The sequence below is a fragment of the Notamacropus eugenii genome, chromosome 1 (genome assembly GCF_028372415.1).
Source record: "Notamacropus eugenii isolate mMacEug1 chromosome 1, mMacEug1.pri_v2, whole genome shotgun sequence".
In the NCBI taxonomy this organism is placed as follows: Eukaryota; Metazoa; Chordata; class Mammalia; order Diprotodontia; family Macropodidae; genus Notamacropus; species Notamacropus eugenii.
The window spans coordinates 376382190-376407403 of NC_092872.1; the positions used below are offsets into that span (position 1 = coordinate 376382190).

The 25214-nt window shown below is 39.7% G+C and overlaps 1 protein-coding gene and 2 pseudogenes across 1 annotated transcript in view; 2 read left to right on the forward strand and 1 right to left on the reverse strand.

The window, feature by feature from the left end:
* The window catches only part of STK32A (serine/threonine kinase 32A), a 152195-nt gene that overhangs the window by 61933 nt on the left and 65048 nt on the right, over positions 1-25214 (forward strand). The window contains exon 5 of the mRNA XM_072630673.1: positions 18561-18734. Within this exon, the coding sequence (XP_072486774.1) occupies positions 18561-18734 (174 nt within the window). The remainder of the gene's footprint in view (positions 1-18560; positions 18735-25214) is intronic.
* LOC140529576 (speckle targeted PIP5K1A-regulated poly(A) polymerase-like) lies at positions 1589-3378 on the forward strand (annotated as a pseudogene).
* LOC140518485 (chromobox protein homolog 1 pseudogene) lies at positions 3756-4996 on the reverse strand (annotated as a pseudogene).

Below are 25214 nucleotides of genomic sequence, written 5' to 3' on the forward strand. Positions count from 1 at the left end.
TACAATGTTGCTGTTCCTCTATACAACATTCTCCTGTTTCTAAGAAGGCTCTTGTTGCACCTCATTGTAGAAATATTTCCAAACTCTGCTCTTTCATTTTCCTGCCTTAAAAGCGTAACTGGAGGGACAGAGGGAAGGTGGAGCAGGTTATAAAATCTTAACTCTCTGCCATGACTAAGAAGGATTTTATGAGCTTCAAGTTGATCATCCTGAATAAAGTTGTTACATAAGATCATAAGTATAGAAGATGCAGGAAAACTGCACTTAATATACGTTAAATTAACCGTCAGGACATCCTGTGTAGAGTAATTTTTTAAGATTCTATTTTACATTTAATCAGATCTTTCACAGAAACCTAAAAAATGTGTTGAAAAAATGTTTTTACCCTGTGTCCTTGTATAGTCTCAATGTAGATCATGAGAACTAGTGAGTCATGACTCAACACACCAAATATCTAAGGTACAAGGAAATTCCAAGGATTTTTTAAAAGAAATTCCATTTTGCAAGGCCTTTTTTCCTTCTTCAAGTGAACCACTGTCTAAATCGTTGGCTCTTTTCCACAAGTTTTAAAGCTTTCAACCCTGTGTTGATCAGATTAAATTTTCACTATCAGTATTAGAACCCCATAAACAGTAATTTCAGAATTTAAAAAAAAAAAAGGCTTCAAAAATTATTTTCCCTAAGAATATGGGACGCCACGTTGTTCCAGCATCTTCTACATCCACGTCATTGGCTGGCTGGGCAAACTTCCCACCCCCACCTCCACCCACCCCTTCACCGGGAGAGGGGAGTTGGGGAGCCTCCCTGGTAGCTTCTGTCACTGAAGTGACTGAGTACCCCCTGCTGGCACGGACCAGCTTAGTGCTAACAAGCAGTCCACCTAGCCTCTCAGCCGTTACTCATGAATATTCATATTAGCTCAGGGCCAATCAACAAGAGGCACCGTCCAGAGCTGGCCAATCGAAGTCTGGGGCTGGAGCCGCGTGGAGTCCGAGTCCAGCACAGACGTCTGATGACTCTCAAGGTCCTGGGAAGTGTCGGAAGTGTCTTAAGATTTCTGGATCTGAGGTGGGTCACTTCCGGTGATGGCGGAAGTCGTGTCCTTCCCGGTTCTGGAGCGGTAGCCTTCTCTTGGTGGTGGAGCTGGATGTGGAGGTTTGGTTGTGCGGCCGCCTCTGCCACCGCACAAGGCAGATCGGCCGGGCCTGGACGCTCACCTCGGCGGCAGAAGCGCCGCGGCCTTGGAGTGCTTCGAGCCGGGCGTCCCGGGTGGCGTATGCTTGTCAGCGGCATTGCGCATGGACCGAATCGGGCCCAGCCCCGAACGCCCCCGGGGTTTGAGGCCCAGGACGCCGCCTTGTCCCCGCCCGCTCCAACTGACCGTGGGCTGTGCAGTTCGGCCTCACGTCCAGCTCCCAAGGCGGCCGAAGAGGCACCGGCGGGTGACTAGCAGCCTGCCTGGGCCCTTGCAGAGGCCCCGGATGTTGAGACCCAGCAGCAGCTTCGAGGGCATGTGCCGACCTGGATAGAGGGGGTCTACCACCACCCCTTCCCGTGCTGTGTCCGCTGCCCCTTTGGCTCCTTGCACATGGCTTTGACGTTCCTGGGGGTGACTGTGAGGTCCTCCCGGATCTGGGGGATTTGGAGGGGCCACAGTAGCGGCCCCCTCCCCCTTCCAGCTTCTCTACGGGATCCTCAGCCCTTGGCGTCTGTCGAAGACTTTCAGGCGCCAGCTACTCCCCAAGACTGAAATCTTCCCCTCCTCCCTCCTACTCTGACTCATGCCTGGCCCCTTATTTTACGCATAAAGGAAGAAGTAGGAGAAAGGAACTTGGGGAAGGCCCAGTAACTTGTTGGAATCCTGAAGGGGGAGGAGAGAGAGGGGTTGGCAGTGCTGGGACGTGTGGGGTCTGTCCTCAGGGGCTGAGCCTCCTGGACACACTGTCCAGACTGTCCTCAGCTTGTCACCTAAGAATCCAGTCTCCTTCAGTAACAGGTTGGCTTTATATAATTCACTGTTCCTGAATCTCTGCTGTGACCTGGATGGGCTGGTATGACCTCTAATCCACACACAGTGCTGTTTGGCTCAGGGAAGGGGACCTACGGGAAATGGCCCCTTCTGAGTAATTGTGCATTGATTTTCTTTGTGTTCTTCCTTCAAACCAGCCACCCTGCTTCCCTGCCATCTCTCACAAAATTCACCCAGATGGCAGGTGAAAAGCAGTGGGTTGTGAAGAATGGTTGGGACTGTAACTTTCCCTAGAGCCCAGCACCAATGCAGTGCCCCATCACGGTGTCCTGACCTTGTTCTTTGTCTATGTCTCCATCTGGGAGCTATGAGGCTTCCTGCTATCACTGAGGGAAGGCCAACCACTGCCTCTACCTGAGGGCCTCCTCACTGGTGTGGGAGGGTTACTCTTTGGCCCCTAAACCCTTTTGACCTAAGGCCAGGTGGTGGGTCACCTGAAGAACTGTTGGGGGTTGGCTAATTACTGCCAAAGCCTCCAGTTTAGCTTTCCAAGGGGCAAGGACTGAGGTTTGCTTCCTCTCCTGCAGCCCAATTCTGCCTACTCCCTTCTATCTGTTCCTCTTACTCCTCTGCCCCCAGCCTCCTTTGCCCAGCTCTATGTTGTCATCTTCCTGGTGGTAGAGGAAGCATTGGGGTGCTAGGTAGAGCAGAGTAGCAAGAGATGGAGGCCAGAAGAAGATGGAGACCAGGAGGAGTAGCCCTAGGGAGGACTAAGTAAAAGGCCATTATTAGCAGAAGAGAACCTGCAGGATAAGCAACAACAGGCATCTGAGAGGCACCAAAGAGAAGCTGGGATGGAAGAGATGGTGCTAGTGGCTAATGGCAAGGAGGGCCAACCATCAGCCACAGGGACCTGGGGCAGTCAGGGAAGTGGTTACAGAGGCTTGGGCAGCATTTGGTTGAAAGGGAAGTAAAGCATCTGCAAAACTCAGGAACTGAAGAGGTGGAAGCAGCTCAAGGGGAGAAGACAGGGCCAGGAATAGTACAAACTTAGCTCTGTACACCCTTGGAACCAAATGTGCCTTGGGCAACAAGCCAAAAGGGTGTAGGCAGAGGAGCTGATAGCACAGGAGAGCAGGAAGCAGAAACCAGAGTCAGAACCCCAGCAGCCTCTTCTCACCTTCTTTGCTTCTGCTAGCCCCACCCACCAATTCCTCACTCTCACCCAGCTCCAAACTCTTTAGGGCCTGTTCCCTAATCTCCATCATTTCTTACAGTTTTCTACCTCAGATTCTTTGGGACATCCCAGGGTGTAAGAAAGGCTAATAAAGAGGAAGAGGCAGTAAAGTGCTTTTATACTTAAAAAAAAATTAGCACTTTAAACAACAGACTGACCTGTCTGTGCTTCTCTGTCCTACTATGTCTCAGGTCTTAAAATAATTCTGTCTCCAACTAGCCTGAAGTAATTCTAGCAGGAGTGCACCAAGTTTAGGCAAAGCATACCTTAGCAGTCTCATACAGTCTTTTGCTGGGGCAGCTAAGCGGTGCAGTGAATAGAGTTCTGGGCTTGGATTCAGGAAAAACAATCATATTGATGAGTTCAAATCTGGCTTCAGACCCTAGTAAGTTGTGTAAGTAAATAGGAAATAAGCTGTGTGAACCTTAGCAAGTCACTTAACTTTGTTTACCTCAGCCTTCTCATCTGTAAAATGAGCTAGAGATGGAAATGGCAAACTGCAGATGGGGTGATGAAGAATAGCATAGAATTGAAAAAAAACAACAGTTCTTTTGTAATGCTTATTTATATTGCCAATGAAATTTTTTAAAAAATAAGTCAAGCTTCTGGACTTATAATTCTTATCCTTTTACCTCCCCCATTCCCATTTTAACAACCACAAAAAAGTTACCCTATCCATTCACTTTTCCCTTCTCCAACACCTCCAAATGATACATCAGTAAGAGCCAATGCTATGGGATAAAAGCAAAGAGTTAACAATACTATGAAGAAGGCATTGGAGAGTCTTTGAGCAGTTGTAATCTTTTTGTCTTCCCACATACCTAACTCTACAAGTTTTGCTCTTCATGGAAGATTCTTTGCCTCTCTTCTCAGCAAAGTATGAAAAACCCCTGCCTAAATCACTTTCCACTTAACTTGGCATGGGGAAGCAAACTTATCCAGCCCAGAAATGTTTAATGTACTTGAGAGGCCGCAGGACACAAGCAAAACACCGGCTCCTTTGTCTAAGGACATCTCAAGCTGCCTTTGTGGCCTCAAGACAAGGACAGCCTCTTCTTCCCTCACCTGTTTCAAATCCATTGATCCTGCAACCTAGCATCTGGCTAATAGAATTAGTTCTGGTTATCACTCTTGTTCTTTGACTTTCCAAGTCAGCCTCTCCTCATAGAACTTAATGACCAGCTGGGGCCACTTGATATTGGCCTCCTTGGCAGGAACCAAATTAGCTTTATCACAGTTTTTCCATTTCACCAGCAACTGTAGCCCCTCACTGGTTTTTTCAGCATCAAGAATCATCTCTGCCTCCAACTCCTCTGGCATTTTGGACTTCTCTTTTTTGCTTTTTGGTTTGCTCTCCTCTCTCTTGCCTATGTTACGCAAGCCAGCTTTGCCTCTTCCTTGCTTGAGTTCATCCTTCTCATGGTCTGTTACCTGGAATTTTAAGAAGTCTTCAATGAGGTCAGGGCACTGTAGGTTCTCCCCTGGTTCCCAAGAACTCTCTTCCTCCAAGTAGCCTTTCCACTTTACAAGGTACTGCATTTGGCCTTTCACCAGTCGCTGGTCAAGGATTTTTTCTGGCCCATATTCTTTCTTATCTTGCAGTTCTTCCACTTTCTTCTTTGTTTTCTTTTTTGCCATTGTCCCTGACAGGTTTCTGATATGAAAGTCAATTCCTGTCAGTCACACTAACATGCGTTTATGAAGCATCTACTGAATACAGCAGTCTCCACATGCAGAGCTGGATTACTTCACATCTGTTTAAACTCCTTATAATCGATGATCTGATTCATTGCCCTACAAATTAAATACAAGAAAATAATTAGTTGTGGTTAGTGGTAATTTGGGTTCAAGTCAAGGTTCTGCCATATCTACTTCAGAGTTGACCTTAGACCAGAAAATTTAGACTCATCTAGTCCCAGCCCTGACACTTTTCCTACCTTGTGATATTGCTCAAAATAATGTGATTTTTTTTGAACCTTCATGTGGAAGACAGAGATAACATTTGTCCCGCATACATCACAAGATTCTCCATAGGAACATAGGTTTAAAGTTAGAAGGGATCTCATCTGGTATAATCACCTCATTTTACAAATGATGAAACAGAAGCCCAGGAAGACTATCTTGATTTGGCCAAAGTGAAATAGTAAGCTTCAGAGGTAGGAATTTGAACCCAGGATCTCCAATTCTATAAGGTTTTGAGTTCCAGATTTTCTCCCCTCCCCCTACCTCAAGAGAGCATGTAATTTGATGCAGGCCCTACACATATATTCATATTGAACCTATTTTCACATTAGTTATGTTGTAAAGAAGAATTAGAACCAATGGAAGAAACAACGAGAAAGAAGAAGCAAAAAAAAAAAAAAGGCAAATAATATGCTTCGATCTACATTCAGACTCCATAGTTCTTTTTCTGGCTGTGGACAGCATTTTCCATCATGAGTCCTTTGGAGTTGTTTTGGATCCTTGCAAGGACCTCCAGCTCTAAGGTTCCTTGCTACTATCATATCTCAAGCCATTACAAATGGAAAACATGGTATAAATATCATGATTGTCACTAAGTCCTTTACCACCCGTAAACATAATACATTTTTAACCACCACCCCAGTCTGAAGCTAATTTCATCATCTTACTGCACTTGCTATGTCTCCCATAGTTACCTTAAGCAGATGGGCTCATCAAAGTTCAAAACGCAGATCTCCTCAGGGAAATGAAATTGTTCTTTGTAAAATTCAAGCAATTAGATGTTGGTCCCTGAACACCAGTGGTCGCTTAAGCAAGTGTTATTGTAAGTGAGGGAGTTGATTAAAGGGAAAAGTAACTTTTGTTCTTATCTATATATCAAACAGGGTTTTTTACTAAATCAAGCCGACAGAGCCCTGACTGGAATGTTCTCTACAAATACAAATCAAGGGTTAAAAGCAGTCAGGACTGGCTAGTGACTTGGATTCTAGTCTAAATAAAGGCTTCATTCCCACCTCTTTGGACAGCAGTAACAGGCTGCTAACTCTGCTTATATGCATGTGGAGTGGTTGCTCCTCCTCAAGCCTGTTCCCCAGTTGGCTTTCTCTAATTATGATCAAGCTTGCAGCTGCAGAAACTACCCCTGGGCATTTTCCACATCAGCTGTCTCCACCACTATCAAGGATCCATCTGGGTTTTTGGTAATTGAAGGAACAAGCAGCCTTGAATTGGAAGGGAAATCTATACTCATGAAATGGGCATGATTTATGATCACAGCTATTGCAGCAGACCGCTAATATAGGAGAGTAAGTCTACGGGAGAAGCCAGGCAGAGTCAAGCTCTATCATTTAGGAATTCAGAAAACAGCAACATACACTTACTGTGTGTTTGGCCCTTTGCTTGGCGCTTAGGATACAGAGAGAGATGTGATGTAGGCCCTATTCCCAAGGAACTTTTAGCCTAATTAGTGGGAGAAGGAGAAATATACAAAGTGCAAAAGGGAAATCATCTTAAAGTGTGGGAAACATTTAAGGAGGAAAAGGTCATTTTCCCCTGGGCAATCAGGAGAGGCTTCAAAGAGGAGGCGAAAAATTGAGAAATCATATGCTTAGGTTAAGAAGGGACCTTGCAACATGATCTAATGAGTCCTCCTGCCTTATAAAACAACCCTCTTCATGGCATCCCTAATAGGTGGGCTTATCTTGGGATAATAGATTCAGAGTTGAAAGCAATCTTAGAGATCACTGCGTTCTCCCTAATTTTGTAGATGAGGAAACAGAGAAGTTAAGGGATTTGTTTGTGGTCACACAGCTAGTAATGTCAGAGACAGGATTGGAAACCAGGTTTTACCTAACTGCAAGACCAGTTCTCTTTACATTACATGACACTATTTATTATCAAGAGCAATGATGTATTTTTTAAATCACAAATCATTTAATGTTCCTTCCAGCCTAAGTTTTACACATTTTTGAACCAGCTAATAAGAGAATAGAGCTACCAGAATATCTCCTAAACAGGACCCCATAAATATTCTGGTAATATGTGTGTGTACATATATACATATACACATATGTATGTATTCTATATATTGTTGCTCAGTTGTGTCTCTGACTCTTCATGATCCCATTTAGGGTTTTCTTGGCAAAGCTACTACAGCAGTTTGCCATTTCCTTCTCCAGCTCACTGTATAGATGAGGAACTGAGGTAAACAGGGTTAAATGACTTGCCCAGGAACACAGAGCTAGTGTCTGAGGCTGCAATTGAACTCACAGTTTTCCTCACATGCACACACACACACACACACACACACACACAGTTCTCAGAATTTCTGATTTATTTTCTGTGCAAGGAACCCCTAATGGCTGGCTGGGTGGCAAGGCATACCACATCACCATTGCCTTCAGTGAGCCCAGGTCACATGAAAGGAAAGCATATAGTCAACAGGTTGCTGTTTTTGAGGGTGGAGGAAGTTGCTACCCTAATGATCAAAAAGATTTCCACCTGTGCCTAGGCACCATTTTGGAGAGACAGGGACCAGGTAGGGCTTCCCAGAGAGCATGAACCCTTGCTTATTGAAGACAGTGCTGGTAATTTGGAGTGAAGGTTATTTCTGCCCTGGAACTCTGAGGTCAGAGATCAGGAAAGACAAACTACCTTTCCAGCAGAGGGTGTAGAAGGGGAGGAAAGCCAGTTGGACTTTATGCCTTACCATGTGTCACTTTCTAAAGAAGGAGCCAGGCTATGTAATTACTCAGCCTAGTATCCTGACATCACATCCTGGTCAAGACCTACTCTAACATCTGAATCACAAGTAGCTGTCTCCAGTCTCAGGAGTGGCCCAGACTGACCCTGCTTAGAGTGTGTGTATGGAATAGGTTGATGTGGTCTGGGGCCCCATTAAAAAAAAACACATAAATTCTCTATTTATTTACATGGGGTGTTATTTGAGATAGCTTTAGGGTAAGAGTCCCTTTTACCATCACAGGACATGCCTTAAAAAAAGTTTATTTTGTAATGTTTGTGACAATATGTTGTTATCCCCTATTCCCTGTTTACTGGCTCTAGCTTTCCCAGAGGTAGCTGCCTCCTGAGATTATGCACAAAATAGTAATAGCCAGATTTTCCCTAGAGAGGCTTCAAGAGATACCACTCTAGAGTGGATATGTTGCTGGCAACGAATAGAATAGTTTTCTGTGTTCTGCCCACTGAAACCCAAAAGCCAGTAGAAATGCAGAGATAGAGAAGTAAAATGAGTCTTCTAATGAACTGTATTTTAAAAATCTGTCACCTGTAGGACCAAGGAAGATTTTAGATTTTTGCACATAGGTCAGATCCTGTTGTTTGAATTAGTCACTCCAGCAAGTATGGTCGAATAACTATTATGGGGAGGTGTTCAGGATAAAGAGCTGACCTCCAAATGAAGAAAACTGGAATTAAAGTCCCATCTCTGACATTCACTGACTGTGTATCCCTGGAGAAGGCACGAGAGTCCTAGACAACTTTTAAAGCTATAAATTGCAAAGCAGATACTCGTCTATATCAGTAGAGACTCTCCTCGTGAGGAGGGTAAAATCACAGGTTTGGTCAAAAGAATTTGATCCTGAGAACCAGCCTGGCATAATAGATACAGGTCTAGATTTAGAGCCCAAAAAACTGGGTTCATGTCCTGCCTCTGACAAATACTTATGACTATGGATAGGGAAGTTAGGTTTATAAACCCTAAGAATTTCCTTAAGGACCTCAAAGATCATAAATAGCATTGGGAGGGGGATTTTTTCACAGTGGGAATTCCCCCACATTAATGAAATCATCTGTTTCTTTCTTCGCTCTTCCCTCTCCCCCTTTCTCCCTTTCTTTGTCTTTTCCCCTCTCCTCTCCCTCTCTCTTTCAGATGTATATGTATTAAATAATAATTTATATACTTACTACAGTTTTATTTTGTCTAATTGCCATTTATCATTCATATAAATTGTGCAAGTATGAAAAGTATAATAATAATTGTATAGCACTTAAATGTAATTAAAGGGTATATGATTTTGCCGGTTTGGGGACTCTTTCCACAAATGTAAATCAGAAACCTTATACAACTTAATGGATGATGATGTGCAGGACTTACTGTGACTAAAAAATTCATCATCACCCTATGACCCACCTGGTGAAGAACACCTCCAAATCTGTCTAGGCTGCACCCTGCCCAAGCACAGACATGCTGAATGTCACCAGGGTCATAATTATAAAGTACATTCCCTCCAAAATGATCCTTCTTTCTCTAAGAGTATGGATTTCGGATTGAGAATATCTACCCAATTTAGCCAAATGGATTTTTTAAATGTTTGACTAACCTACACGAATCAGACAACAGAAGTGCTTTTGATGACTGGTAAATACATGTTAAGGACAGATGACATGGAAGAAGAAATGGTGCTTCTCACGAGGAATAGAAAACATCTTAGTTATCTAAGCCCTACTTAGAGACTGGTGTTGGACAAATTCAGTTGAAATAAGGTGGAACAGTCTGCAGGTAGGGTTCAGTTATGACCCTCAAGATCTGAGCAGAGAGAAGACTGGATGGCTGGGGCAGGAGTGTGTGGAAATGGGGAAGAGATAACAGTGAAGTGGGAGGACAGGACCCTTGAGGCAGAAGAGATTCTGAGATTCTGAATTTGGTTGACTGGAAGAATGATGGTGCTACCAACACAAACTGGAAAGTTAGGTAGAGGGATAGGTTTAGTAGGAAAGGCAATCAGCTCAGTATTGAATGGCTGGAGTTTGAGCTGCCAGTGGAGCATATAGGTGGAGATGTAGATCTTAAATTTGATGAAGACATAGAATCTATGTAGCTTATTTGGTTGCAAGATGGGCCATTTTGTGTAACTGAGAAATCTCTAAACCCAGCTAGAAAATAGAAAAACAAAGGGGCTCAATTTTCATCATAGGTTCTAGCCATACCTTGAGTCCTTCTACGATGGCAAAACTGTCATGAATGACCTTGGCCAGGAGGACCAAACAGTTGGCACTACAGAAGACACAAGTGAGAAAGGAAATAAAAAGAAAAATCAGAAACTCTTTTCCTTGTGGTTGCTTTTCCAGATTGATTTTTAAATTTTTATATATGTTCAGCAAATGCCACACATTGTTCTTCCTTTGCTCCACATCACTTCCTATATGTCGTCATATTTATTTATATCCTTCATACTTGTTATTTCTTACTAGAAAATAATATTCCACTATATACATGTACCACAATTTATTGCCACTCCTTGATTTTTGGACACAAGGGAAATTTCCAAGTTTTTTCTATTGTGAGCAAAGTCACAAAGAATATTTTTATAGAGATAGCATTTTCCAAATCATTCTGAGGATATAGCCCTAGTAGGGGAATCATGAGACCAAAAGATAAGTAGATCTTATTGAATAGTCTTAAATTGTTTTGGGAAAAGATTGCATTAATTCACAGGTCCACAACCCCGTCAGCATGGGGTTTTATCCTTCTAACTATGTTTGCTAATTTAATTCCTAGTAAGTGATATCTCAGAGTTGTAGCAATACTTACTTTGATCATTATAAAGTTTAAACAGTTTTCAGGTGAGTATTGATATTTTTTTCTTTCAAACTTTCAGGTCATATCCATTTATCTCTTGAAAAACAGATTTTACTGTCCTGCAAATTTGTGACAATACATCATAAATTCTGGATGTTACTTTTATCAGAAATATATATGGAAAAGGTTTTTTTCCCCCTTTTTATTCTAAATGGCTGGGGCAGCTAGGTGGTGCAGTGGATAGAACACCAGTGCAGGAGTCAAGAGGACCTGAGTTCAAATCTCACCTCAGACACTTGACACTCACTAGCTGTGTGACCTTGGGCAAGTCACTTAATCCCAATTGCCTCATCCTGTGTCATCTCCAGCCATCCTGATGAATATCTGGTCACTGGATTCAGATGACTCTGGAGGAGAAGTGAGGCTGGTGACCTGACACAGCCCTCCCTCACTCAAAACAAAGTCAAGTACAAGTTGTATCATCATTTCTCTGATGGCATGGTCTTCTTTGGCAAAGAAGGATGAACACACACATATTCTAAATGGCTAATTTCTCTTTGCTATACAGAAACTTTTCATTTTCATATAACCAAATCTAACTATTTTCTCATATATTTCCTTCAGTTTTTTGGACAGATAAGTATTTTTTCTTAGGCCACAATTGTGATAGGTTCCATTTTTCCTACATGTTATTGCATTTCTTAAATTTAGGTCATTTATCATCTTTGAATTTATTTCAGTATATAATCTAATCATTTCTCATACTATATGATTTGAGATATATATATATATATGATATTCTATTTCTTACCAAACTTCTTTACAAGTTTCTAAACTGTTGTTAACTGTCTAATGAATGCATCCCCCCCTTCCCCAGTGTTTTGTGATCTCAGAGATATCAAATACCAACCCGTTTTGATTCTCCTGGATCAGTGGTGTCAAACTTAGATAGAAATAGGGCTACTAAACCAGTACATAAGGATCCTATAGAGTAAATGGACTTAGAAAACCACGTATTAACATTATCTATGTTTTTTGTATTTGTATTCATTTTGTTAAATATTTCCAAACTCCATTTTAATCTAGTTCAGGCCACACTAGAGAATATTGGCCTGAATTTGGTTTGATACCTGTCCTTTATTACCTTCAATATGTCACTGTTCTGATTTCTTTATCTAGTACCAACTTATTATTCTCTTCATATTTACTCTATATATACTTATACATATTTTGTATGCTCCTTGTGAGAAGGATACATTTTTTGTATCTGTATCTATAACACCTAAAACAATGCCAAGTATGTAACAGGCATTTCTGTGATTGAGATCTGGCAATACAAGTAATCTTCCTTCCTGCCTTTTTTTTTTTACTAATTCCACTTGATTTTGTTACTAGGTTTACATTTTGAAAATTATGGTCTAATTATATGTAGTATCTTATTGGTGCTATGATTAACATTCCATCAAATCTATAAATTAAGTAGTATTGCCATCCTTATAATATTGATAACCTCTCTCTCTCCATATATATGTATATAAACACACATACATGCACATGTATGCTATCACTCTAATTATTGAATTTTCCCTTTATTTCTGTTAAATTATTATATTCAATCAAAATAACTTTCCTTAATAGGGATTTTATAATTCTTTTTCTGTTCTGAGTTTTTTTAAAACTATATAGAAATATTGATGATTTTTATCAGTTTCACAGAATGAGAATTTGAGAGTTGGAAGGGACCTCAGAAGCCAGCTAATCCAAGTCACACACAAAATAAGTCACCACTATGACAAACCTGATGAATGATTGTCCAGTCTCTGATTGAAGACTTACAAATAGAATCAATTTCTCTTGTCAGAGAGGTAGTATGACATTGGGAATAGGATATTGGACCTGGAGTGAGGAAGAGCTGGATTCAAGTCTTGCAGCAGATGCCTTTGTAACTCTGGACATGTCACAAAACCTACCTGGGCCTCAGTTTCTTCATCTATAAAATGGAGGGGGTTGACTTGATGACTTGTTGACCTTTGACTTCCCTTCTAGCTTTCATCTATAACACTGTTATCTTGCTAATACCATTTATTACCTGGATTATTAGCTGTTGTTGAATATACCTTCATATCTCCATATGTAGATGTTTTAATGTCTTCTATGACTGCCTATTCCTTCATTTGTTTTTCTTGTCTTATTGCACTAGGTAGCATTTCTTTAAAAAAAAAAAAATCAAATAGTATTGTAGAGTGGATAGTCCTACCCTGTTTTGTAGTGGGAACAATGTTTTTCCACCACATACACTAGTTTCACATAATACTTTTTATTGTGTTTAGGAAAAATCTTTCTATTCCTTTAGTTCTTAAAAATACAAGCTCTTTACCAAAGCTGTTTTTTGTATCTGTTGATATAATTACATGATTTTTATAGTTTTTTTCTTAAAGATGTGATGCACCAATTTTTTAGAATTGAACCCTATAGAGTTCAGATTATCTGTGATAAAATGTGAACCATCTCTGAGAACAACCATTCCACATCATCCTAGTTTCTTTGAAGTTTTGGAAGCCTCTAGTAGAGTTGATCTTGGAAAATTCATTCAGCAACATGAGTAGAAATTCACCCCTGTCACAGTGACAATTTCTAAGTTCAGGCTCTTCACTTAAATGAAGATAAAGTAAGTGCATTGAAACATCTTCGTGCTGGCTCTCTTGAGACCTCTTAGCTCAAAAGCTGACATTTCCTTCAAGGCATCTGAGAACTTGCTATGAACACTCCTAGCTTATACTCTGAGAAATCTTGATTTCTCTGACATTTTAGCACTTAGAATTATTTTTGCCTGTTACACTCCCCCACAAATCTCACTGAAACCCATTGACCATGATCAAAATTAACCCCATGTAAAAGTAACCATCAGAGTGAAAATACCGACAGTAGATGAAAGTGATGAGGATAGAAGAAAAGATTATATCACTCTCCCATACCCACTGTTCACCAGGACTAGCTTACAATAATCATAATTTTAGTATAAGCCCAGAAATTTTTTCAGCATGTAAACCACACTGATCATTTAATTATTGTAATTATCTTCAGAAGGACTGAGATATTACAAAATAGCTGTGCTTTCTTACAGGGAAACTGATCTGCTTAAATAATATGGCTATTATGCATTGATATTCCCATTTAGGGAAATAACACCACCATGTATGTTGCCATTTTCACTCATGCCATCTCCAGTTCATCGTTGAGGCATTTTCAGTTATGTCCAACTCTTCTGACCTCAGATACTTACTACCTGTGTTAACTTTGACTCATCACTGAACCCTACATTCCTCAGTTTCCTCATCTGTAAATTGAACTGGAGAAGGAAATGGCAAACCATTCCAGTAACTTTGCCAAGAAAAGCACAAATGGGGTCACAAAGAGGCACAACTGAACAACAATGCATCTTACTATTGCAGGAAGAAGCTGAAACCAATCAGTGTTCAAATATCCCTCCACAGGGAATGCCAACATTGTAAAAGTGGGAATAGTCTGGACTACAATTCAGGGGTTCTTAACTTTTTTTGTCACATACCCCTTGGCAATATGGAGAAGCCTATGAATTCCTCATAAAATGCATTGGATTACAAAGGAAACTAAATGTTAGTTTAAAAAAATGTGAATATTTTCTCACTAAATTCATGGACCCCTCTGAAATCTACCTATTGATCCCTTGGAGAGTCCATGATCCCCAGGTTAAGAACCTTTCTATTGGATAACCTCCAAGGACCCTTCCAATTTTAAGATTCTTGGATTTAGAACTATCCCCAGCTAACCTCCACAGAAATAGATTCATAGGGACCCCTTGGTAGAAATGAATACAAATGATTTTGTCATTGAATCAGCATGATGTAGTAGCCATCTTTAAAGATGGTTTGTTACGATTATTAAAAATAATTATGGCATTTATATGTGCTTGAATATTTTGTTTTGAGGATAAAATTAGATAATAGTTGTAAAGTGCTTAGCACAATGCAAGTTAGCTATTATTAGTTATCTCAGTTTATCCTCACAACACCCTAGGAGATAGATACTATTATTCCCATTTTATACAAGAGGAAACTGAGGCAGATAGAAGTGAAGTAGCTTGCCTAGGGTCACAATATCTATATTAGATTTGAACTCAGTTTTTCCTGAATTCTACAGTCCTAGAGCACAGTCCAGTGCTCTGCTCCACTACTGTATGGATCTGTGATCTAATTAATGAGTACTCTAAATGTTTAGACCACATCTCACCTATGCCTTCTCATCCTGTTGAATTCCAGTCCATGCCTTTCCTCAGAGTAGATCTCAGAGCTCTGAAGGCCAGGGTTAAGCTCTTTTAATGAATTAATATTTGTAAAATATTTCACAAATCTTAAAGTATCATATAAATACTACCTTTACTATTATTGTTACAGCGTTTTATAGACAGTAGTGTAAAACTCAGGCTGTTGATCTATTTTTCTCTCTCTTGCTGTACAACCACTCTACCACCTTTTCCCATCATTTTTCAGACTTTTTACTACTCCCATATAAATAATCATTGATAATATACTACACTACCTATGTTCTCCACATATCTTAAAACAATGTACCTGTCTTTTGAATTTCTACTATGTTTTATCCTATATCACCCTAATATGTATACACTATATACTGTATCCAGAATCTATGTTTTTAGAGACCCCAACAAGAAATAAATAAAGCAGGATAGGTTCCTTAGCTTACATAGTTACAGAAATGGGGTAATCAGCAGGTCTACAAAAATGGTAAAACAGAGATTTCCTTTTTTTAGTTACTAAGGGGCATAGTAGATAAAGAATATGAACCTGGGAAATGAACATATACATTTTAATGAGGTTGCATTATGTCTGAATGTTTGACTGGGAATTGTCTTAATATACACAATACCAACTGCCACCCCCACACCATTCCATGCCCTCATATACTCCCCCTCCCTGTCTCATTGTCCCTGTCTTCTAGCAGTTGAGAATGAGACCAGTCCTGATATATGCAAGCACTTCAAAAGAACAAAGATGGCATTAACTGGCTTCATGAATAAGTAAATTTTTATCTGTACTATATACTAGGAGTTCATTCCTTCTTATCTAGGCCTTACCCTCTATAAGTATTTCACAGAGTGATCTGCCAACCTTTGGTGCAAGACCCAAGACTCTTTAAGGGGGCCTGCACGGTCAAAATTATTTCCATAATAGTACTAAGATGTTATTTATTAACCCTCATAAACAAAAATTCCTCCGTAACTTTTAGGAATATAAAGGAATCCTGAGACCAAAAAGTTTGAAGACCACTGACCTGCATGATCATCCACTGTAGGCCTATTTCAAAATAAAGATTTTATCAACTTATTTTCAAGTCTAGATAAAAGTACTTGAGCCTTGACTTCTCCCTACCCTACATCCTCCACTAGATTTCTTTTATTCGTTGGTATGAAGAACTGCTGCCTTTAAAGACTCTCCCTCCCTAGATGGGAGAGGATCAATGAGAAAAGAAAAGGCTGGGTAGAGACTAGCCAATGCCTGCTCACTTTTTGCCTCTGTTGATACCTGCCATGGTTCCAACTGAGCCAAAATGGAGATGGTAGGGATGGAATGTCCAACCCTGCTCAAGACACAATTTTCAGGCAACTGACTGCACCTGTTTCTACAGTAATGATTACATACCACTTTATAGATTTCCCAACATTTTATAAAAATGCATGATATCATTTGATCCCCATAACAACCTTGTGAGACAGGTAGTACAAATATTATTGTCATCATTTTAAAGATCAACTTGTTGCAAGTCTTGTGAGTGTCTGCAACAACAAAGTAAGGTAGTGTAGGCCATGGGCAAAATTGGCAAGAAGCTTTTGTGTCTTTCTACATCTCCTTTCACTGTCCCTCCCTCTTTGCCGAGTCATATAACTCCTTCCCCTTATATCTGATTGTGGCCTTTTAGAACTAGAAGAGACTTTTTGAATTCAACACCATCACTTTGTGGTTTAGGAAACTGAGGTCTAAAGAGCAGAGACAACTTGCTAAAGGTTTTAGGAGTAAATTTGTGACTGACCTAGGCCTAAGAGCTCAGGTTCCCTTAATCTCACCCCAGGGTTCTTTGTGTTACACTATTGAGTCTCTCCAATTCAGGGATTCCCTCCCCTGTAACAAATCTACATATATGTTCTAAGAGAAGAATCTTACCATGAGGATTATATTTAAAGCACTAGGGTACATGAATTGCATAGACTCAGTTCTGAGTTAGCATAAATGAAATATCTGGTATGTCAGTCTTGATCACCTAGTTCAGAAGTGTCAAACGTGGCAGGTGGCCTTGGGACTGAATCAGATTAAAATTGAGGAATATTTAACAAAATAAATAAAAATACAATAGAACATAGATAATGCTAATACGTGGTTTTCTAAGTAAATCTGTGGCCCACAAGGATCTTTATGGATAACTGAGTGCCCCCAGTTTCTATTGGACACCACCGATCTAGATACATATTCCTTAGCCAATATGTGATTTTTTCTAGAGAAATAAAAATAATTATGGCAATGGGATTTATTCATAAATATGATATAATGCAAAGAATAAATATTTGAATCAGAAAACCAAGGTTCAAATTCCATCTCTTGCTCATTGCCTGGATGACCCAGGCCACTCACTTGACCTCTCTCTGTTGTCTCTTCTGCAAAATGAGGAGGTTGAAAGATACAGCTTCTTAGTTCCTTTCCACTTCTAAATCTGTGAGTTTATCAATCAGCTTGTATAAGCTGAGGTCAGTCTTTTGGAAACAAATATTACTTTGTACCATATTATATGAGTTTAAAGGACATAGCTTACCTTTCTGTTAACAATCAACAAACTAGTTTGTTTTTTTCAAGTAGTAAATTGTGCATAAAGATTTTAGAGAGAAGTGTGTACTATATAAAAAGTGATGATTAATTTTTTAAAAAACCAAACATTACATATTGGGGAAAGTGGCATAAACAGCTTAGCAAACTGTACGTAGCATTTTATGATGCTTTCACAATCATTATGAAAAAGCAGTGTGGTTTCATGAAAAGAATACTAGATTTGTTTTAGGAATCTTTGGATCCCTGTATCATAGATTTAGAGTTGCAAGAGATCTTTAACACACACACTCTTTTCCCCCATTTGACAGCTGAGGAATAAGAGAAGCTAAGTGACTTATCCCAAGTCATACAGGTAGCAGTTGGGATTTGAACTCAGATCCTCCTGTTCCAAAATCCCTCACTCCACTATACTGTACTGCCTCCTAAAATTATAAGGACTTGGTTCCTAGCTCTGCTACATATTAATTGTGTGACCTTTAACAAGTTATTTAATCTTTTGGGTTTTCAGTTTCTTCATTTCTGAAATTAAGAGGTTGGACTAAATAACGCTTGCGCTCTAAGTGTAGGATGCTATAAACTCCAAAATGGGAAAAATACATTAGATAATCTCTAAGATTTCTTCCAACTCTACATTCTATTTTCTCAGATGCAGCTCACCATTACCTTTGTGTTATGGCTAAATATGACTGCTCTTCTTTTACAGGTGAGGCTATCACATAGCCAGTGATAAAGCCAGTAATGGAAGCCAGATGTCTCCATAACCAGCAAAACCAAAAAGTGCAGTCCCTAACAGAATAAAATGTATATGATGCTACATAGTTTGTGATGAAAACTCTCCATCCAAACTGTTCTGATCCTTCCAGGATATGTTTAGAATGCCATCACTAATGACCTAGGTGTTCTCTTTCATTGAACAATCAGCTACTTGGTGATTTATGAAGTTGTTAATTTATGTCTGTGGGGTGTGCACTGTTGTAGGTACTCCTTTCAAGATGAGGAGGACATGTTTATGGTGGTAGATCTCCTGCTGGGTGGCGATCTGCGTTACCACCTTCAGCAGAATGTCCGCTTCCAAGAAGACACAGTAAAGCTCTTCATCTGTGAGCTCTCCATGGCACTGGATTACCTCCAGAATCAACGCATCATCCATAGGTCAGTCACGGGCATGGATCTGGGGACTTACTTGAGGAAGATGACATTCAGGGTTAGGAAGATCTGGGTACTGAGTCTGCACATCTATTAAGAGGCCGCAGAATACCTGCTATTGGTGAGATACTACACCGAGCTCAGCACTCCTGTTATTCTACTGGGGCTTAGAAACGTCAGCAAATGTCACTGGCAGGCTTAAGGAGTAGAGAAAGAAGTAAAGAAAGGAAAAGAAAATATAGAGTGGAAAAAAGAAAGGGCATTCTTTTAAAAAAATACCAACTGAAAATTATTTTAAAATTAAAGTATAGTCAGTATTCCATTCTTTTAAAGAGACAAAGATAGAGAAAAGTGGGGGGAGGAGGAGGGGAGAGAGAGAGAGAGAGAGAGAGAGAGAGAGAGAGAGAGAGAGAGAGAGAGAGAGAGAGAGAGAGAGAGAGGAGAGATTTATAAATCTTTACAAAATACATTTTCAAGTTTTTGGAAAGCAGAAATTAATCTGTATTTCATTTTGATAAAGAAGAGAGAAGAAAGGAAAAAGAATAGAGGAAGGGAACAAAAGGAGAGAAAAGAAAATTTTAAGTTTTAAAAATACCACTTACGAGTTATTCTAAAACAGAACAGTTTAATCTGTATTTCCTATTGATAGAGGGAAAGGGGTAGAGAGAGAGAGAGAGGACAAAGGAGGAAAGAAAAATAAAGAGTTTGTAAGTCTAGGAGGGGTAGAATGCAATCAGAGCTTTGAAGAAGCTACTTAAGTTAATCACTCCTGCTTTATTCTATACAAATAAGCTCAGGACAGGCATTTAGGGTTAGGGTTAGGAGATTAAATCACTTGCCCACAGTCACACAGGTAGTGAATGACTGAGGCAGTTCTCAAACTCAGGCCTTCTGACTCTAACCAATCCTATTTCCACTAGTCTTCATTACTCTTCACCTTGGGGAATAGGAGCTTTCATACTTGGTATTGTCACAATAGCTAGATAAGCCCCCTGATACTAACATCACCTTAAACCTGACCTCTTGTTCTGGCTGTTTCTTCTGAATAGCAGTAGCTGGTTGAATGACATTCTTTTTGTCAGGAAGGTCCTTTTAATCTCATAGAGTTTGCCCCCACTGTCTTTTCTCTCATTCATCATCCTAAGAAAATTGCCAGCTATCTTCTGGAGTTTTGCTTGCTGACAATGTAGAAATCAGGAAGGACAAGTCATTATGTGAAGCTAGCAGGGCCTCAAAACACCTTTTAAGTCTTTTTTTCCTTTTCTTCACAACACAGAACCTATTTTCATTTAGGTTCCATTCTCTCTCTCTCCCCTTCTCCTCTCTCTCCATATAGTATGTATGTCTCTGACTTGCTTTCATTCTATCCCTTTCTATCCCCCATCCCTCATATACCCCTGATCCTTTAACCCCAGGCCGTTAATGAGTCAGAATGAGAACCCACTGGAGTGCTCTCCCCCTCACCTTTGTCTCCTACCTTCACTGGCTTCCTTTAAGTCTCAGCTCAAAGCCCACCTTCTGCAGGAGGCCTTTCCTGGTGCCTTATCTTCACCTACCCTGTATATATCTTGCATATACCTACTTTATTCACACATTCTCTCCATTGTTACAGTGTAAGATTTTTGACAGAAGGGACTGTTTTTGCCTTTATTCTATGCATGGCTCTTATCAAAGTGCCTGACTTAATAAATATTTGTGGACTGCAGAAACAAAGGAGTGAGTATATTTGGTATTTTAAATCTTCATCCCTTCTCCATCCATCTTTTTATGAAAATTGGTGCTAATTTCTAACCCATTTGTGTTGAACTTCCTTTTGATAAAATGCTTTATTTATGCCATTGGCTTGTGTGAGCAAACCTTTCTGCTAGGAACTATGGGGCAAGTATGAAGAAAGGGGTCTGTCTATGGCACATCTTCAAGGATCTTATAATACAGTACAATAACAGTAGGTTCCATTATCTGATTGTTGTGTATTTAATAAGTTGATTTGAGTTCTAGTCCAGCTTTGCCACTGACTCGCCGTGTGATCTTATGTAAGCCACAAAATTTCTCTGCATTTTAATTTGATCATCTGTGAAATATAAGGGTTGATCCCCTCAAAGTGCTCATGTAGTCCTAAATCCTATCAGTTGTATGTGGGAGAAAAGTTAAATGGATTGAAAGTGAGGTAGGACTCACTAAACTGTATATAAGGATGCCTGTGGGTCACATACTGACTTAAAAAAACCACACAGGTTTATATATATATTTTTAATTACTTTAATCCATTGAAATCAGATAGGAGCTATGTTTTAATCTGCTTCTCTGGCTATACTCCCAAGTGTTGTGGGTCACCTGTTTGCCACCTCTACTATAGAGATTCTGAAAAGAAAGAGCTCAATTATGATTGAAGGAGTAGTAAAAGTGGCATGTCGTAGTAGAAAGAGGTTTGAGAGAATCAGAATCTCTGAGAATCAGAAGACTTAGGATCGCATCCCATTTCGGCCTCTTATTGGCTGTATGACCCTTGTTCGATAATTTTCTCTCTTTGGAGCTCAGTTTCCTCATCTCGTAAAGTGGGAAAGTTGGCATGTGTGTTCTCTAAATTCCCTTCAAGCTTTAACATTCTTTATTTTATGTAAGACAACACTCAATAGAAGACCATTCCTCAAATCCAGATTTTTCCTTTCTTTATTCTTTCTGAGCACCATGGTGAAGGTTGATAATCAGTAAATTCTGAATTTTTTCTCAGTTATATATTCTTGTGAAATTCTTGTTCTTGTTTCTTACTTTAAGATATTCATTAAGTCAAAACATTTCAAGATTGCTCTTGTAAGTGTTGAAGGACAGCATGAATTTCCAATGTTTTCATCTGGACTTTCCCTTTTTTCTACTTTAATTCAACTAATGAAGATTAAAAAAAATAGAAAAAGTGTTTATTTGCTTTCACAAAAAAAAAAAACCCCTTAAGAATAACAAAACTAATGACAATCACTCCCCTGATAGTACTCCAGCCTAATATGTAGATCACAGTGATCTCTCAGAAGAATGATTTTGGGGAAAACTAATTACCACAGTTAAACATTAATGGACAAATTTCCATTAGTGTCTTCATGTCCAATTTTGAAGATATTCAATACGTAATTTGGGTATATGGGATGAATTGTCAAACATTGTTAAGTGATGAGTCCACCTTGTATCAAAGTCACATTGCAATGAATGTTTGATAATTTCTTCCTCTCTAAGAAGCCCTAGACACTAATAAAGTTGTAATTTTTTATTTTTTCAATTCTTGTATGAACAATAAAATTTTATTACACAATTTATGCAAATAATTGTAACAGGTGGCAACACTATAGAAAGTTCATTTGAAATTGAAACAAAAAATAAAAAGAAATAGAACTAGAAAGTTTGAAAAAGTAGAGGTAATAACTTTAAAAAGAGAGAGTTTTCTGCCTTTTATATCACCCTTTTCTTCCCTGCAACAATAAGATTGTGCTCATGATGTTGTCACATTACCTCTGTCTAGGTTTTCTAAATGACATGAACAATGCCTCCTGAGTGAGAAGAGGAATAGACCTCCATCCTCTTCCCTATAAGGTTCTGGGAAGAATTCTGACATGGGCAGCCACTGGAAAGTTATTTGACCATTAAACCTGCTCTCTCGCTAGTTCCATTATACCTCAGAGGAATTTTCATAGAGACCCCAGAACCTTGAAATGATGCTCAATGTTTGAGCTTTAACTGTGGAAGATGATAAGGGATAATGACCAAACCAACAATTCTTTTGGTATAGAGAACTCCCAGTTTGGAGAATTTGCTCTCCAAAAATGCACATCAGCACTTTCTCTACAATTTATTGTTGCCAATGCAAATTGGCATCTTCTCTGGAACTTACAGTCTTAGAACTGATTAGAGCACTAAGAGGTTGAGTGTGTGGACTTGGTTGTCTAGAAAGACTATTGTTATAGGATTAGCAAATTAATTAACGGAGATCTGATTTGTTATTTTATGATGATAGATGATTATTTGTTAGCTTAAGATAAGGCACTCTATATTCTTCCCCTTTCCCCTTTGGATATTGGTTCCCTTATTTGGCCTGGGCTGGAAGTGCAGCAGCCATTCCTAAGCCTAGCCCTACTTCTGATAAGCACAGAGACTTTTGCAACCTGGTGACCCTCTGCTCCTAGGGTCACATGAAATCAGGTCTTGGCTTAAAGTCCAGTGCTTTATCTTCTATGCCATGCTACCTTGGCGGTGGAGAGTAGGCAAAATTGTAAAACCAGTAAAATTTTTGATTTTGAATGTTCCACTCCTTATCACCATTTGGTCACCTTCCACCTTTCAGGATGCCAGAGTCCTCTTGCTGGCCCCTTCCTGGAGTACTATCTAAAGCACCCTGGGCTACTCTGTACCTTTTGCAATTCATACCAGTCCAGCATATCTCGCCTCCCCATTGTTTTGCATTTGAAATTGATTTGGGATTTGAAATTTGAATTTGAGATGGGTTGTATTTGAAAACAGCCTTCAATGACCTCCCCCAAGGAAGTTGCCTTGGGGTATTTCAGGCCAGCATTTCTATATGCCATATAGTCTTAGAGTTGGCAGGTCATCTGATTTAACATCTGGTCTCATTTTCACTTCTAAATTCTAAGCAGACCCATTCTTTAGCTGCCCTTTTGGTGGCATAATTTTATTCTTCCTATTCTTTGTACACATGAAGCTAACCCTAGTGGAAAATAAAGCAGATGACTTCTAACATAGAAGGAACATAATGGCATCATTTTCCCCATGTTTTTACTGTTTGTGGCCCTGTCCCCTAAAACATCTACCTGCTTTGATGAAGTTATATACAGCAAAAGGCTAAGCAGAGATGAGATAACGTCATCTGCTGAACAACCATTCACAAATTCATTAGTCAGGATCATATTTAGACTTCATTGTCAACTCAGAATCTTCTTACCATTCAACTGAGGTCACTATTTTTTCCCTTACAGTCCCTTTTACCTGTGAGGGAAAACTTCTGAGCTGAAGCCTCACTAGGCAGGTCTATGAACAAATTCTATGTTCTTGAACTTCTAACCATACATCTTTTTTTTTTTTTTAAATAACAGTTCTCGAGAATGTTCAGTGCCTCTGATCCCTGCTACTGAGGAGGCTAAGTCTTGGTGGATTGCTTGAGCTCTGGAGTTCTGAATTTTAGTAGTACTAAAGTCAGGTTTCCATACTAGGTCTGACATCAACGTGGTGAGCCCCCAGGAGCAGAGAGCCAGCAAGCTGTCAAAGCTTCTGTGCCAATTCACAGTGGAGCTGGCCCTGAAAATGGCTGCTGTGCTTCCAGCCTGGGCAAATTAAGGAGACTCACTCTCCAAGGGGGAAGAGGGAGAATATACAGTGCCTTATTTTAAACAAATAATCACCCATCATTATAAAATAACAAATTAGATCCCAGTTAATTAATTTGCCAACCTGGGAAAAATAGTTTCTCTAGACATCTAAGTTTTCCATTTACCTTTTATAAAAATTGAAATTCTAACCATTGTTGATGATGCTGGTATTCACTTTATATACTTTTTCTCCTGCTTTATCGTTAAACTTTTAGCTGACAATTCTTGCCATCATTAGTGTGACTGATGAACAAGTCTAATCCCACTTCTGTTTGTCAGCCCTTCAAGACTTCAAGTCAGGCAGTAATCACATTCCTCCTAAGTTTCCTCTTTTTCTAGGCTGGACATCCCATTCCATCCCATCCATTTCAATCCAATGCACATTTATTAAGCACTTGCTATGTGCAAGGTAATGAACTAGATACTGAGAATACAAAGACAAAATGGAAAATAATCCCTACCCTCACAAGTGTATATTCTTGGGGGGGCAACAGTGTAAAAAAGATATTTGTAAACTCTGTAATTTGAGGTGGGAGGATTCACTAACATCTAGGGGGAATCAGAAAACAGTCCTTGCAGGAGGTGGCACCTGAACCGAGACTTTGATGAAGCTAGAAATTCTAAGAGGCTAAAGGAAGGGGAGAATGTCTTTCTAATATTTGAGATAGCCTGAGGAAGAGCTCAGAGGGAGAAGATGGAATGAGGAATTTAGTCAATGACATGCAGGTCAGTTTGGCTGGAATATAAAGTTCATGACAGGAAATAGTGTCTAGACTCTAATAAACTTTAAATGCCAACCTGAGATGTTTGTATTCTATCCTAATATACCTTTAGGATTCCTGAAGATTCTAGAGCCTCAAGGGGAGTGGTATGATTAGACTTGTGCTTTAAGAACTCTATGTTGGCAGCAATGGGGCAGAAGGAGCACAGAGGGTAGAATTGAAAGTCAGCTCTCCAAGTAATTAGAAGGCTTCTGAATAGAGTGTTAGGTTCAGAGAAGGAAAACCTAAGTTGGATTTCTGCCTCAAACATTCATGAGCTGTATAACCATGGGCACATCCTTTAACTACTCTCTGTTTTTGTTTCCTCATCTAAAAAAATGAAGCTGAAATAGCACCTA